The sequence below is a fragment of the Gopherus flavomarginatus genome, chromosome 6 (assembly GCF_025201925.1).
Source record: "Gopherus flavomarginatus isolate rGopFla2 chromosome 6, rGopFla2.mat.asm, whole genome shotgun sequence".
In the NCBI taxonomy this organism is placed as follows: domain Eukaryota; kingdom Metazoa; phylum Chordata; order Testudines; family Testudinidae; genus Gopherus; species Gopherus flavomarginatus.
The window spans coordinates 133,716,990-133,729,915 of NC_066622.1; the positions used below are offsets into that span (position 1 = coordinate 133,716,990).

At 47.0% G+C, this 12,926-nt stretch overlaps 1 protein-coding gene across 1 annotated transcript in view; it reads right to left on the reverse strand.

The window, feature by feature from the left end:
• The window catches only part of SORCS3 (sortilin related VPS10 domain containing receptor 3), a 503,211-nt gene that overhangs the window by 81,675 nt on the left and 408,610 nt on the right, over positions 1–12,926 (reverse strand). The window contains exons 10-13 of the mRNA XM_050957974.1: positions 9,615–9,761; positions 8,753–8,855; positions 3,105–3,181; positions 2,902–2,993 (exon numbers count right to left, since the gene is read on the reverse strand). Coding sequence (XP_050813931.1) covers positions 2,902–2,993; positions 3,105–3,181; positions 8,753–8,855; positions 9,615–9,761 — 419 coding nt within the window. The remainder of the gene's footprint in view (positions 1–2,901; positions 2,994–3,104; positions 3,182–8,752; positions 8,856–9,614; positions 9,762–12,926) is intronic.

Here is a 12,926-nt window from a genome sequence, read left to right on the forward strand (position 1 = left end):
TAGAAAATGCTGTGGGAGAATCTCATGCAAAGAGCTTATCCTTCAGAAATCTATTTATTTAAATGTATATATCTCCCCATACCCCTAAGCATTTGTATGCTGTTTAGTCTGCATGCTTATCTAACTAGCATTTCAATTTTGGGGGAACAGAAGGCTTCATTAAAGTTCTCTCAGCTTTTCAATTATCAAATCCTCTTTTCTCTGGGATGAAACTTATTATACGCCATCCCAGCTTGAGAACTAACAGATTTCCAAGTATACTTTAATCATGATGGCTCCTCTCTTGCAGCAGGTGCCTATTGAGTCAAGATGATTCAAGTTTGAAAGCCCCCTAAAGGCATAATTTGAAGGACCTGTTAGAGTTTGTCAGTGACAACGCTAAATAACTATGCGATAGAGTGGGCCAGACCTTCACATGCACTTGCACGAGCCAAAGAGCATGTGCGCCAAACTCCTGTGATGAATCTGTGCACAAATCAAATATTTTCCCACACACATAGTCACAGGAATGCAGGACTGGACGAGACTTCCTGGGTCATCAAGTTCTGTCCTCTGCTATGGCATATTATCCATGTTGTGCAGGTATCACACTCCAGCTTAAAATTAGTGAGGTTGTTTCCACCACTCTTCCTGGTGGGAAGCTGTTCCAGAACCTCAGTCCTCCAATGGTTAGAAACCATCTTCTAATTTCCAGACGACATTTATTCATGGCTGGTTCATCCCCATTTGTTCTTGTGCCAGTATTGTCCCTTCTCCCAGTAAGCTAGGGCCAGAATCTGATAGCGTCTCTCTCACTGAGTAGCACCCTCCTCAGCAAGTCAATAGCAGCACTCGTGGAGTGAGGCGCCATTCAGTGTGAGGGTTACACTGTCTAGGAAGGGGTTAACAAATGATTGGCAGAAGGATAGACACAGGAACTTGGGCTGCAAGGCCAGGTTTTACATGAGGTTCCACTCCTGGTCCCCCATGCGGGATCCTGGCTGCTGGCCCAGCTCCTGGGGTCCCGGCTCTCAACCTCACACCCGGGGTGCCCTCTGCAGGCCTGTGCCTGGGAGCCCGGCTGCCTGTCCAGCACCTGGGACTCTGCTCCTGGCCCTGGCCCCAGGCTCAGCCCTTGGCCACGGCTCTGTTCCCAGCCCCAGACCTGCCCCCAGGTGTGGCCCCAGCTTCAGCCCTCTTGCCACTGTTCAGGTGCAGACAGGGATAAAGGGGCTGGCTTTCAGCACCCCCACTATTAAAAATATTCCAGCGCCGCTGAGCACAAGCTTCAATAAAGAGTCAACTATTAAGTATAGATTGTCATTGAATCCAGCAGGTCAACAGGTCCCTTAGAAACATCTACTGCCGTCCTTAGAACCTTCTAGAACACAGGCTGCTCCTGCCGGTGGCTTGTAACGGCAGTCGCTCACTGAGGAATCCTTTATAAACCACCCGTTATGGAAAGCGTGGCCAGCGTGAGCGAGCATGTCAGAATCTGGCCTCTAACTGGTCATGAGCGCATCCAAATTCTCTGGCCCCGATCCTGCAGCAAGCCCTGCATCCACATGGCACTCCACTGCCTTCAGAGGGGTTCTGTTCAGACAGATTGGCGCTCATGGCAGAGCGTTGGCTGTTTGACTGCATAATGTATTCCTCATCTAGTGCTGTCACAAAGTACCTGTGACAGGCTGCACAGGCACTGGGTGTGAGTGAACAAGAGATTAACTCCGACTCGGCTCCCCTAGCCACGCTCCATATACAGGTGCTCCAGGGAGAGCAATACGAGCGGCAGCCTGGGAGATGGGGAGGGGAAAGCTGGCCTGCACATAGAGGGTAAGTGTATTGGGTCATACACCAAGCGGGGGGGCTTTTCTGTTCACTTGCTGAGCCTGGTCATTTATTTTACTTTCTGGTCACAAACCCCAACCCCAGAGGGAAAGGCCTTGCTTGCTGCAACGTTTTGTGCCAATGAGGTATTCCATCCGCTTACAGTGAATTACAAAGGAGGGCGATGTTCAGCGTGCCCATTTCACAAATGGGAAAACCAAGACACAACCAAGTTAAATGACTCGCTTGTGGTCACACAGTGAATTGGTGGCAAAACCTGGATTAGGACCCGGTTGGGGAGTTGATTTCAGCTTAACCCACTGGACCATCCTACTCCTTATGCTGACAAGATCATAGAAAAATTTTAGCACCTTCAGAATATTTTGCTTGTTACTAGCCAGAAAGAAGAGAAAAAACGGAATCGAATCTGAGCCCATTGCATCCTGTCTTCTCTGTGTGGTAGGAATGTAACTTGCTTGTAAAGTGTGTGTTGCATCCATCTCTTGTGGCTAACCCACAGAGACAATAACAGTCTGCTACTGCTGCGAAGCTAATGGAGTTACTCCTTTAGTTCAAGCGGTAGAAGTGTGTACTTTGATGGAGAAGGTTCAAACCCTACTGGAAACCCCTAGTGGAAGTTCTTATAGAGCCATTTGCCTGGTTGTGGCAAGGAAGGATGTAAGGCTTTGAGGTGAAGAGGCAACAATCAATAATCTTAGTAAGATGCATCCCTGAAACATCATGGTGTGAAGGACAATGGCTTAGCCTGAGCTTGTCACAGTAAACTTGTCAGAAAATCTGACCCAAAGTGTGTAACTCAGGAGGCCTCAAACTTAAACAGCTGTTGAAAGCAGCTAGTGACAAAATGAAGGACCAGAATCATGTGATTTCCCCAGCCTTCTGTGGGCCACCACAAAGTGCTCTGAGTAAGAGATTATTTGATCTGCTCCTTAGTGTTCTGGGTACCTATACGGCACAACAAACAGGAAGGAGAAGGATCCACTCCAGAACTGAGAGATCTCAATTATATTTTGGACAATTCCAGTTTAGCGCCCCCCTCCCTGAACATTCTCAAAGCAAGGGAAACAGCCTTACCACAAATGCCGGATAGGCAATGATGTGCGCTTCATGGCCACAAGTGCACCACCCCAGTCGAGATACCACACATTGTATTCTTCCTCAAAGATCTGGAAACAAGTCAGGTACAGTGTGAGCTTTTCAAGCCATTTGAGGCCCAGAGAGCAGCTGGAAAGGTTTGCAAAAGGCACACAGCTCCCTTTCCTCACATATGACTGTACCTGTCTCCATGAGTTTCCGGCATCAGAAGATATGAACGTGCTGATATCAGTATATGAGAGTTCAGAGCCAAAGTTTCCTGAAACACAAGTGGATTTCATAAGTTCTTGTGTGGCAGGAGCAGGGAAATCACATTTTTGCAGGAAATCAGGGGTAACTGGTTTAACCGAAGTTTTTTGTTGTTTTAATTCCAGGATTATATGACAACACCATGGGACAGGTGGGAGGATTAAGATAGAATAACATTGCAAACAGTAAAATAGTAAAATGTTGTAAAGTAAATAGCTGAGAAAGACTGCTTCATTGTTTGCTTTTACTCCAAGTGACACTGTGCATTTGCAACATGAGATACACATATCTGGATTGCTCCATGTTGAGGCCTACATTTTCAGGAAAACACAAACACAACCCCAGGTCTATTATGTGCCATGGTTGCAATCGTGACAACTGTGTATGCAAATCAATCATTTTTCTGAAAATTTTGCACCAAAGCACGGCTCTGCATTCTCATAGTGTTTGCAGTATTTTGACCTGGAAACATTTAATACTTCCTATCACCATTTCTCATGCAAATTCAAGCGAAAAGGCAAATGCACACGACCCAAATCAAATTATTCATACTGCCTTCACCTCAGCAGAGCTGGCGTTCAAGGGTGAAATCCTGGTCCCATTGGAGTCAGTGGTGAAACTCTCATTGATTTATGAGGGGCTCAGATTGCACCACATGATTCTTCCAAAAAACAAACGGCCCAATGTACTGACCTCAGAAGCAGTGCACCTAGCGAACCGCACCTCCTGCTGGGTTCACTAGTTGCTTGGGGTGAAGCACAACAGATGAGGCTTATGGTGAAATTACCAATATCTCCCTGTCAAGGGTTGGCCTGTTTCTGATCTGAACTGCATCTTGGTGGAGCTGGGGTGTAAAATACGACCCAGGACCAAATGAGCTGGCAATAAAGGTAATAATGATCAGACCACAGCAATGTCTTAGACAACGGTGACTGTTCTTCTTGATCAGAAACTGGGCAGATTTTAGTGTGAGCAGAAATGGACAGGTTTTGCCTGTGCGCATTTTTATTTTGTTAATTCAGCGCTGATGGAGATTACCACACTGATAGCCCTGGAGACTGAAGTCTTCTGCTTGTCCAAAGTATCACTGTGTAAGTTATCCTACCTTCCTATTACCCTAGAGGAGCCATCTTCCAGAATAAACTTTCTGTTCAGACTCCACACACTTAACTGGCTTTCCTGCCAAGTCTGCCAACAAGATTGCTAATCTGTGCCAGTTGGGTTTCTGTAGCATGGGTGTCTGTACCCTACAAAGTAGACTGAGAGAACTAACTCTATCACATATACCACTGAAAGCCCCTCAAATGGTAATGACTCACAGACAATATGAACACTGTTGGGGGTTGAACCAACGGATGAAAGATTCAACAGCATATTCCTTATCCATTGATCCATAAAATTCCCTCTCCCTACAGCTAAGATATTTTTAAACTAGGGTATAATTTTCCTGATATTTTTTTTCTAAAGGAGCTAATATTTTTCCACTAAACACAGTAAGAAGGGAAGATTCACTCCTACACATCTGTAGACTCAATAGGAGCACAATAAAAACAGACTAATGAAAATGTTAATTGCGCTCCTGACATTTAATGATGGAAAACAAGGAACTAAAGCCCAGATGCATCTTGACAAGCTCCCATCAGCATCAGAGACTATATAACTAGCCAAGTTGTTGTGACACTCCTGTTTCCAAAAATAAAACCTGAGGAACAGGGTTGCGCCCGATAGGTTTTGGTATCAGTATTAGGAACATGGGAATTACCACACTCGCTTAGGTCCTTTGGTCCATCTACTCCAGGGGTCCTCAGACTTCTGACAACAAAAATTACTACACAACCCCAGGAGCGGGGATGGATGCCAGAGCCCGCCCAAGCCTTGCCAAAGCCCAAGACCCACCACCTTGTGTGAGGGGACAAAGCCAACGCCCAAGAGCTTAATCTCCAGGTGTGGGGGTGTCTGTAACCTGAGCCCCATCACTCAGGGTGGAAGCCCTGGGGCTTCAACTTCAGCCCTGGGTGGTGAGGCTCAGGCTTCAGCTTCCGCCCCAGCAAGTCTAATGCCACCCCTGGTGAGCCCATTGAAATGGTGTCACAACCCAGTTTGATAACCACTGATCTTCTCCACTGTCCTGTGACCACCAAGCTGTGACCTTCAGCTGAAAGTAGAAGAAATAGGCAGTTTTGGGTTGACTTGCCCATAGGGGAAGTTTTCTCTTCACCCCCAAGAGTCAGAGGCTGGCTTATGCCCTGAAGCTTGACATTCAGACTCCTTCTTTATAGGAACTGCCATAGTGAATCAGGTTTTGCTATTGGTATTTTCGTCTCTAAGCCTCAAGGTCTAGAAACCAACTGTCCAACTGGGGTTTATGGCTGGTAGCAAAGAGAAGTGAGCTCTTGCTTGCTGGAACTCCATCACTACCATTTCCAGATGGTTTTGTCTCTGTAGCCCTGATTCATGAATCCCTTCCTTTCTCCCTTTTAGCCTCATTTGGACAACTGAAGTCAACTGAAAGACTTCTGTTTACTTCAATATAATTTGGATCAGACTCTTGGTCCTGACAAGCGTGGAACGAGATGTTGATATGTGTCTCTTCTCTGTTAAAGAGTCAGACCAATGATCTTATATCTAGGCTAGTGCTCCTACCATTATTATTACTGGTGGAGCTGCCACACTGGTAGTGAAAGAATGGGAACTTTCCCAGGGAAGCGGAGCAAAGAGAAGACCTATGAGGATAAATTTGTGATGGGTAATCTGGATTGCCTGTGCTGGTACAGTGCAGCTGTTGACCATGCTTATCAGAAACAGGTGGGCCAATTCCCACCAGCTTAAGTCTTTTATTGCACAAGGCAGCAACATAGAAATGAGGCTCTGCCTTTTAAAGGTTAATTGTTATACAAGTGAAGCTTTCATCCCCTGCAGTGACAGCTTGAAAAGAAACTCATTGTTTAGTAATCTAGACCATTGACTAGGATTTCATTCTCTTGCTGCCTCTGGGATCTTATCTGCTTCCTGGTCCACACTACAGCGTTAGATCGATTTAAACAGTGTTAAATCGATTTAACTCTGTACCCGTCCACACTACAAGGCACTTTAAATCGATTTCAAGGGCTCTTAAAATCGATTTCTGTACTCCTCCTCGACGAGAGGAGTAACCCTAAAATCGATATTACTATATCGATTTAGGGTTAGTGTGGACGGAAATCGAAGTTATTGGTCTCATTCCTTTAATGTAGCTACCCAGAGTGCACCGCTCCAGAAATCGATGGTAACCTGGGACCATGGACGCACACCACCGAAGTAATGTGCCCTAGTGTGGACGCGTAAAATCGATTTTATAAAACCTGTTTTATAAAACCGGTTTTAATAATTTCGATTTTATTCTGTAGTGTAGACGTGGCCCTAGAGAATTCAGTAATCAAGAATAAAGGCCACTGTAAGAACTGTATCATGAGCCAAGACCGTTTATACACACTCGCTGTGAGCTGCCAGTACCTGACAGTTTAGTTTGGATAAACTTCACAAAGTTGGGATGTTTAACCCAAATAACCTGAACCTCTTCAATCTGGAACATTGAGCTAGAAATCTTGAGAAGAGGATCTTTTGCAAAACATACAGTACCTTCCTTGCTAAAAGAAAGCACGCTCTCTCTCAGGATTTGGTTCAATTTCCAGTGCCGGCTGGAATATAGAAGCACAGAAGTGCATGAGAATGGAAACAAACTGAAGAAAGAGAAAAAATGGATCTGAGCCAGCATCCCGCAACTGAACTTCCTGGAACATTGGGGCGTTTAGATGAAATTCTGAATTTTATAGATTGACCCAATCTAACTAAAGGTCTGTTCAGTCTCAATTTGGACTAATGCTTGAGTACAATAGAGCTCTGATTTTATCCAACATCTGGTGTACACATCCCTTGTCTGCCCCTGGCTCCCACCAACAGAGTGAAGGGGGAAACACCAGGGTAAAACAAAAGCCCAGACGCACTTCCATGTATTACCATTAATAGGAAAAATATGCCCTTGATAGAAAGAGGTTGAGCAAATTGTGAAAGCAGCCACAGACCTCCATGGTCTCTAGTGCCGGGGAGGGAGGGAGTAGGACACACTGCTTACCCCAGTGCAAATTCACACTGATGACATGCTAAAATGAAACAACTTGCTAATGCTACAATTAACAGCATGAAACCTGCTCAGGGTGTAACAGCCAGAAACAATTAGGACTAAACTCCATCATGGACGGAATGTTTAAGCTATTGCAATTCACTGTAGTATGACTGCTATGGGCCTTTACTCCCTTACTCATCTGAGTAATCCCATCACAGGCAACAGGACTAGGCAAGTGAGTAAGTATTAGCCAGCACGAGGGAGGGTTCCGCTACGGGTCCCTGGGTAAAAAAAGGACATTAAACTGCTAGCATGTGTGACAGTCATTCCGAAAGCGCTTTGTTACCCCCCAAATATTTCCCACAGAGCTAAGCATTGTGGGAGCTTCAAGTCGGGATGAGTTACTATGTCCATCCTGATTAGGCCGCCTACTGTGAGCAGGCAAATGAAAACAAAACGGAGCTGCGATGTTGTCAGATTAATTACAATGGGTCAGCCAGTCGGGGGCATTCAAGATTCCAACAGGCTGTCATGAAAGCACTGCAATCTGCCAAAGCATCAACACAGAGCAGCCACACAGAATGCACCGTCCAGGGCCAAGGTGGTTCACTGAGTGTGCGGCACAGCTAGAATGTCACTGCAAACCTCTAACTTCATAAAATATAGCCTCTGGGCCAGATCCTCCACTGGTGCAAATCATTTATGCCAGCCAAAAATCTGGCCCAGAGTGCAAGCCTGAGTCTCCTCTCGCTCACCTAGGCGTACAAGAAGAATAACTTGTCTAAAGCCAATGGCGTGGCATTAGTGTAAATCTGGTGCAAATGAGAGAAGTCTGAGGCCCGGTGTACATATTTACACATTCACACGAGCACAGATACACATCACACATGGACAGGCATATGCACGTCACATACAGCAGGGTTTCTCAAACAGGGATCACTGCTTCTGTAGGGAAAGCCCGTGGCAGGCCAGGCCGGTGTGTTTACCTGCCACGTCCGCAGGTCCGGCCAATCGTGGCTCCTACTGGCCGCGGATCACTGATCCGGGCCAATGGGAGCTGCAGGAAGCGGCATGGGCCAAGGGACGTACTGGCCACCGCTTCCAGCAGCTATCATTCCAGAGCAGCGATCCACAGCCAGTGGGAGCTGTGATCGGCCTGACCTGCAGACAGCCTGCCAGGGGCCTGCCAGGGGCTTTTCCTACACAAGCGGTGACCCCTGTTTGAGAAACCCTGACATACAGGACACCGATATCCACCTGAGAAACTTCACAGCTATGTGACAAAATACATTCCTCATGGTTCCTTGTCAGTCTCATCTGCCCTCGACTCACTAATCCATACCCCCGACCCAGCTAAGATAACCTTTGACATTGCAAACCACTGAACAGCTAAAAGCAGCAGCAGCTTAGCAGCTCTCCTGAAGGAGTCTAAGTAAGGTTTGGCTGAACGTGGAGGGAAAGCACAGACAAAATCAATACCTGTAGCCACCACAAGCCCGGGAGCCGTCTCCTTGCTGGAGATACTTCCTGATGTGTATGGATTCTCTGAGATTTGCAAATGTAGGTGCAAGGAACAAAAAGGCTGCCGAGAGGAGGAAGTGGAGAGAATAATCTTTAATACACAAACACCAAGATCAGAGAAAGAGCGAGCGATCAGCTTCTGAGTGCTGGCGAGTTAGGCCAATATGCTTCTAAAAATGGCCCCCTTAGCCACAAGAGGTCTCAGACACACAGAAAAGTGTGTATCTTGTGTTATATATTTCCTCCCCCCTCCAAAAAAAAAATAATGAATTGCATGAAAAAGAGGAACAGTTCTGCTGAATCCTAGGAAGGGGAGTTCACGCTTGGGTTTTGTTTTTGTTTTTTAAAATCAATATAGTGGTCTCATGCAGTTCCCTGTCAGATCTTTTCAAATTTCAAATTCTGCAGCCTGTGTGATCCAGGAGGTTAGACAACAGGATAATGAGGATCCTGTCTGGCTTTAAAATCTATGTATTTATGAGAACAGAAGCTGACTTAACTTCCTCAGTACCCAGCAGTCCAAAAACAGATGGGAAACAAACAGGGAAACACTGGGATCCGATTCCTTTAAATACGCTTGGCCAGATCCTCAGCTTGTGCAAATTGATGTGGGTTCATTGATCCCAGTGGAGCGACCTCAGTTTACACCAGTTGAGGATCCAGCTGACAAACAGGGTTCCATTTCGGAGCATTTGATCCTGCAGTCCTCATGCCGGCCAGAATACCACTGGCTTCAGTAGGGGCTTTGCCTGCATGGGGGCTAAAGGACAAAGCCTGGAATGGTTTGTCAGTTCCACATGTGAAAAGTTCTGCCACTGACCAGCTGGCAGTGTAGAGGACCCCCTCTCAGATCGGTGTCAGGAGCCTGCAGCAAGCGCCAGTCTCTGCCCTTGTTGTAGGTGATGAAAGTCTTTATCTGGTCCTCTATCTTCTTATTAGCCAGGAATATGCCTTTGATCCCTGCTACCTAGGAAAAATGGAGAGAGATGGAAAACCACATCGGGCAAACAGGCAAGAATAAAGCTCCGTTCAGGACTCTTAGGAGGGCGAGCTCTGTGCAAAAAGGTCAGTTCAACCCATGCTGCCACTGGAAGAACAGAGGGGAAAAAAATCAATTGCATTATTCTAATGAGGGCAAGTCTGGAAGGTGTCTACATGGCCGCTAAGGGACTGCTGCAATCTCAGTATGCAAGAGGAAGACGGGGTGAGGGATGCCTAGGAGGTACATGCCCCATGCAAGCTTCCAACCTCTGTTGGATCTCCCTGCATGGCAGCAGAGAGGTTGGCAGGATGGGCAGGCTATAGATGAATATGAGCAGGCTTGGGGATCTGTGGCTATGTCTGCAGATATACTGGTGTGAGGGATGGAGTGAGGGGGAATACACTTCCCAGACCACATTGCTAATGGCTGGGGGAACCTGCAGGGCCCCTTACACAGGATATGTCTACATGGCAAAAGCTGTGCATGAACTAATGTAGCTGAGTGCAGCACATACCCAAGGCCTGTGCTGGGCTTACACTACCCATGCTGAAATCTGCTCTGTACAGTCCAGTGCTAGCTGGAGTCAAGCCACCTCGTCTGTGCTAGCCCATACAGAGCATTAGGTATGTAGATGTGCCCTGCGAAAGGGGACACAATGCCTATTCCAGCTGCTAGTTCTGCGCCCTGGGGGCTGTCTTCCATTACTTTGCTTCTAAGCCCCTTGGGGGCAGGGACCGTCTTTGTTCTGTCTTTGTACAGCACCTCACACAATGGGCTCGTGCTTCATTTCTAGGGCTCCTGGCAATACAAATAATACACAAAAACAGCAGCACTCCACCCCCCGCACCAGCGCCTGGCCAGGCTTTGGAATTCCCCTCTAATATAAAGGAAACAATTCTTCTAACAGGGAACTGATGTCCTCTCTGCATTCTCAGGCCAGCTACGGCACAGGCAGCAGCGGTGCAAGATTCCCCGCACTGCGCTGCCAACCTGCCTTACAGCAATACTGACCATCCTGAGCAGGGAAAGGATCTTTGAGAGTGAGAATGGGACTGCAGGTTCAGCCTTGCACAAGGTGCGGTGCGTAGGCTGCAAACAGGGCAAGGCTGTTTGGGCAGGACTTCTTAGAAAAACCTCTCCCCAGGAACTTTCTGCCAACAGGAAAGCGAAGGCAGCACAGCAATGTAATTTACACTGTAATCAGATGACTGAATTCCTTATAAACAGCCTCTCTTCCATGAATGAGGAGGAGAAATATATCTTTCACAAGATAAAAGATCTCAATGAAACCTACAAGAGCGACTGCCTGGCAGAGCAGCCGACATCATCTGATGAAAGACAGAAACCTGTTTTGAAAATCCACGCAGGAATTCAATACTATCCCACCAAATCCTATATAAAATTGCTGCTTGAAAGACTCCTCACTGGATTTTCACCTCATCTCTTGAGGAATTCTTCCTCAACAGATGAATTTAAGATCTTTTTTTTTAATCACAGTAATCTAAGAGCCTGAGATTTTGCCACTTTTGCTCATATGAGGTGGTCTCTTTCTCTGGCTCCAATTCAGGAAAGCATCTCTAGTCACAGGGGTGCTTAAGCACATATTTAACTTTAAGGACATGCTTAAATCCCCTCAAAGACGCAATGCTCAAATACATGCTGAAGTGTCTTCCTGCACCACGGCTTCTGTGGGCAGTCCACAGGGATTACTCAAGAGAGTAAAGTTAGGCACATGTGCAAGCATCTGAAGGATCAAGCCCTTGTCTTGCAGAGTACCAAGGAGAATTATTCTGATTGGAGCCTCTAGGCACTGCTGCAACCGTTTGTCGTGAGGCTTGCCAACAACTTGACAATGGTCAGGCAGCTGGTGCATTGAGACACTGCTTATCGTGCTGGCCAGCACTGCTGCATTGCTGCCTTATTCTCTCATAAGAACATAAGAACAGCCATAATGGGTCAGACCAAAGGTCCATCCAGCCCAGTATCCCGTCTACCGACAGTGGCCAATGCCAGGTGCCGCAGAGGGAGTGAACCTAACAGGCAATGATCAAGTGATCTCTTGCCTGCCGTCCATCACCACCCTCTGACAAACAGAGGCTAGGGACACCATTCCTTACCCATCCTGGTTAATAGCCATTTATGGACTTAACCTCCATACATTTATCCACTTCTCTTTTAAACCCTGTTAAACCCTCTCTCCTCTGTATCTCATCTTTGCAATGCTGCCTTATGCTCTCAGTATCCACCTGCTGTTTCTCATCTTATACTTAGACTGCCAGCTTTTGGGGGCAGAGACCATCTTTTTGTTGTTTGCTTACACCTAGCACTAGGAGCAGTGGAAGTGCCCTAAAAGAGGGGGGTGGGCACAGGGGCTCAGATAGTGGCACTGTCCCTGCGCTGCACCGCCCCTGAGGCTCTGCCCCTTCTCCCTGAGCTCCCGCCCTCACACCACCTGCTCCTCCAGAGGCCCCATCCTGGCATTGCCCCTTCCCCCAAGACCCCACTGCCTCTTCCCCTGAGACTCCGCTCCTGTGCTGCCTCTTCCCCCCTAAGATTCCGCCTCCCACTCGCTCTTCTCTGCCCCCTCTTCCGGTAAAAAGTGGGAGGGCCACAGCCTCCTGGTCCCCACTATTTCAGCACCCCTGCCTAGCACCTACCACAATGGAATTCTGGTCACAGACAAGGCAGATAATAATAGAAATAACAGTACCTAAGAACAATGTGTGATTTGACAAGATTAAAAGCAAAAGTACCTCTTGCTGCCCAACCTGAGTTAAAGTCAGATTTCAGAACCTCTTGGGCAGGGTTTTCCAAAATGCTCAGTGTTGGCCTAACTCAAGTTAGGCCAAGGCTGAGTGCTTACGAAAACAGAGCCTTTTACTTTTCACGATGAATCTGTGCTTGATGGGACAGAGAATCTGGGGGAAATATGAAACTTGTGCTTCACATGAATAAACTGTTTTCTTCCTCATTTGCACCATAACATGATTGAGGAGGCAAACTCCCAACATTCCCTGCCCACAGTGTGCATTTCATCTATCCCAGCATGCACTGGTCCAGCATAAAATGTTGAGTTCTTCAGGGACCACCTCCACTTTAGTGCACAGGGAGGGCAGAACATGTGTTCATTCTGGGGGATATTCCCAAAAT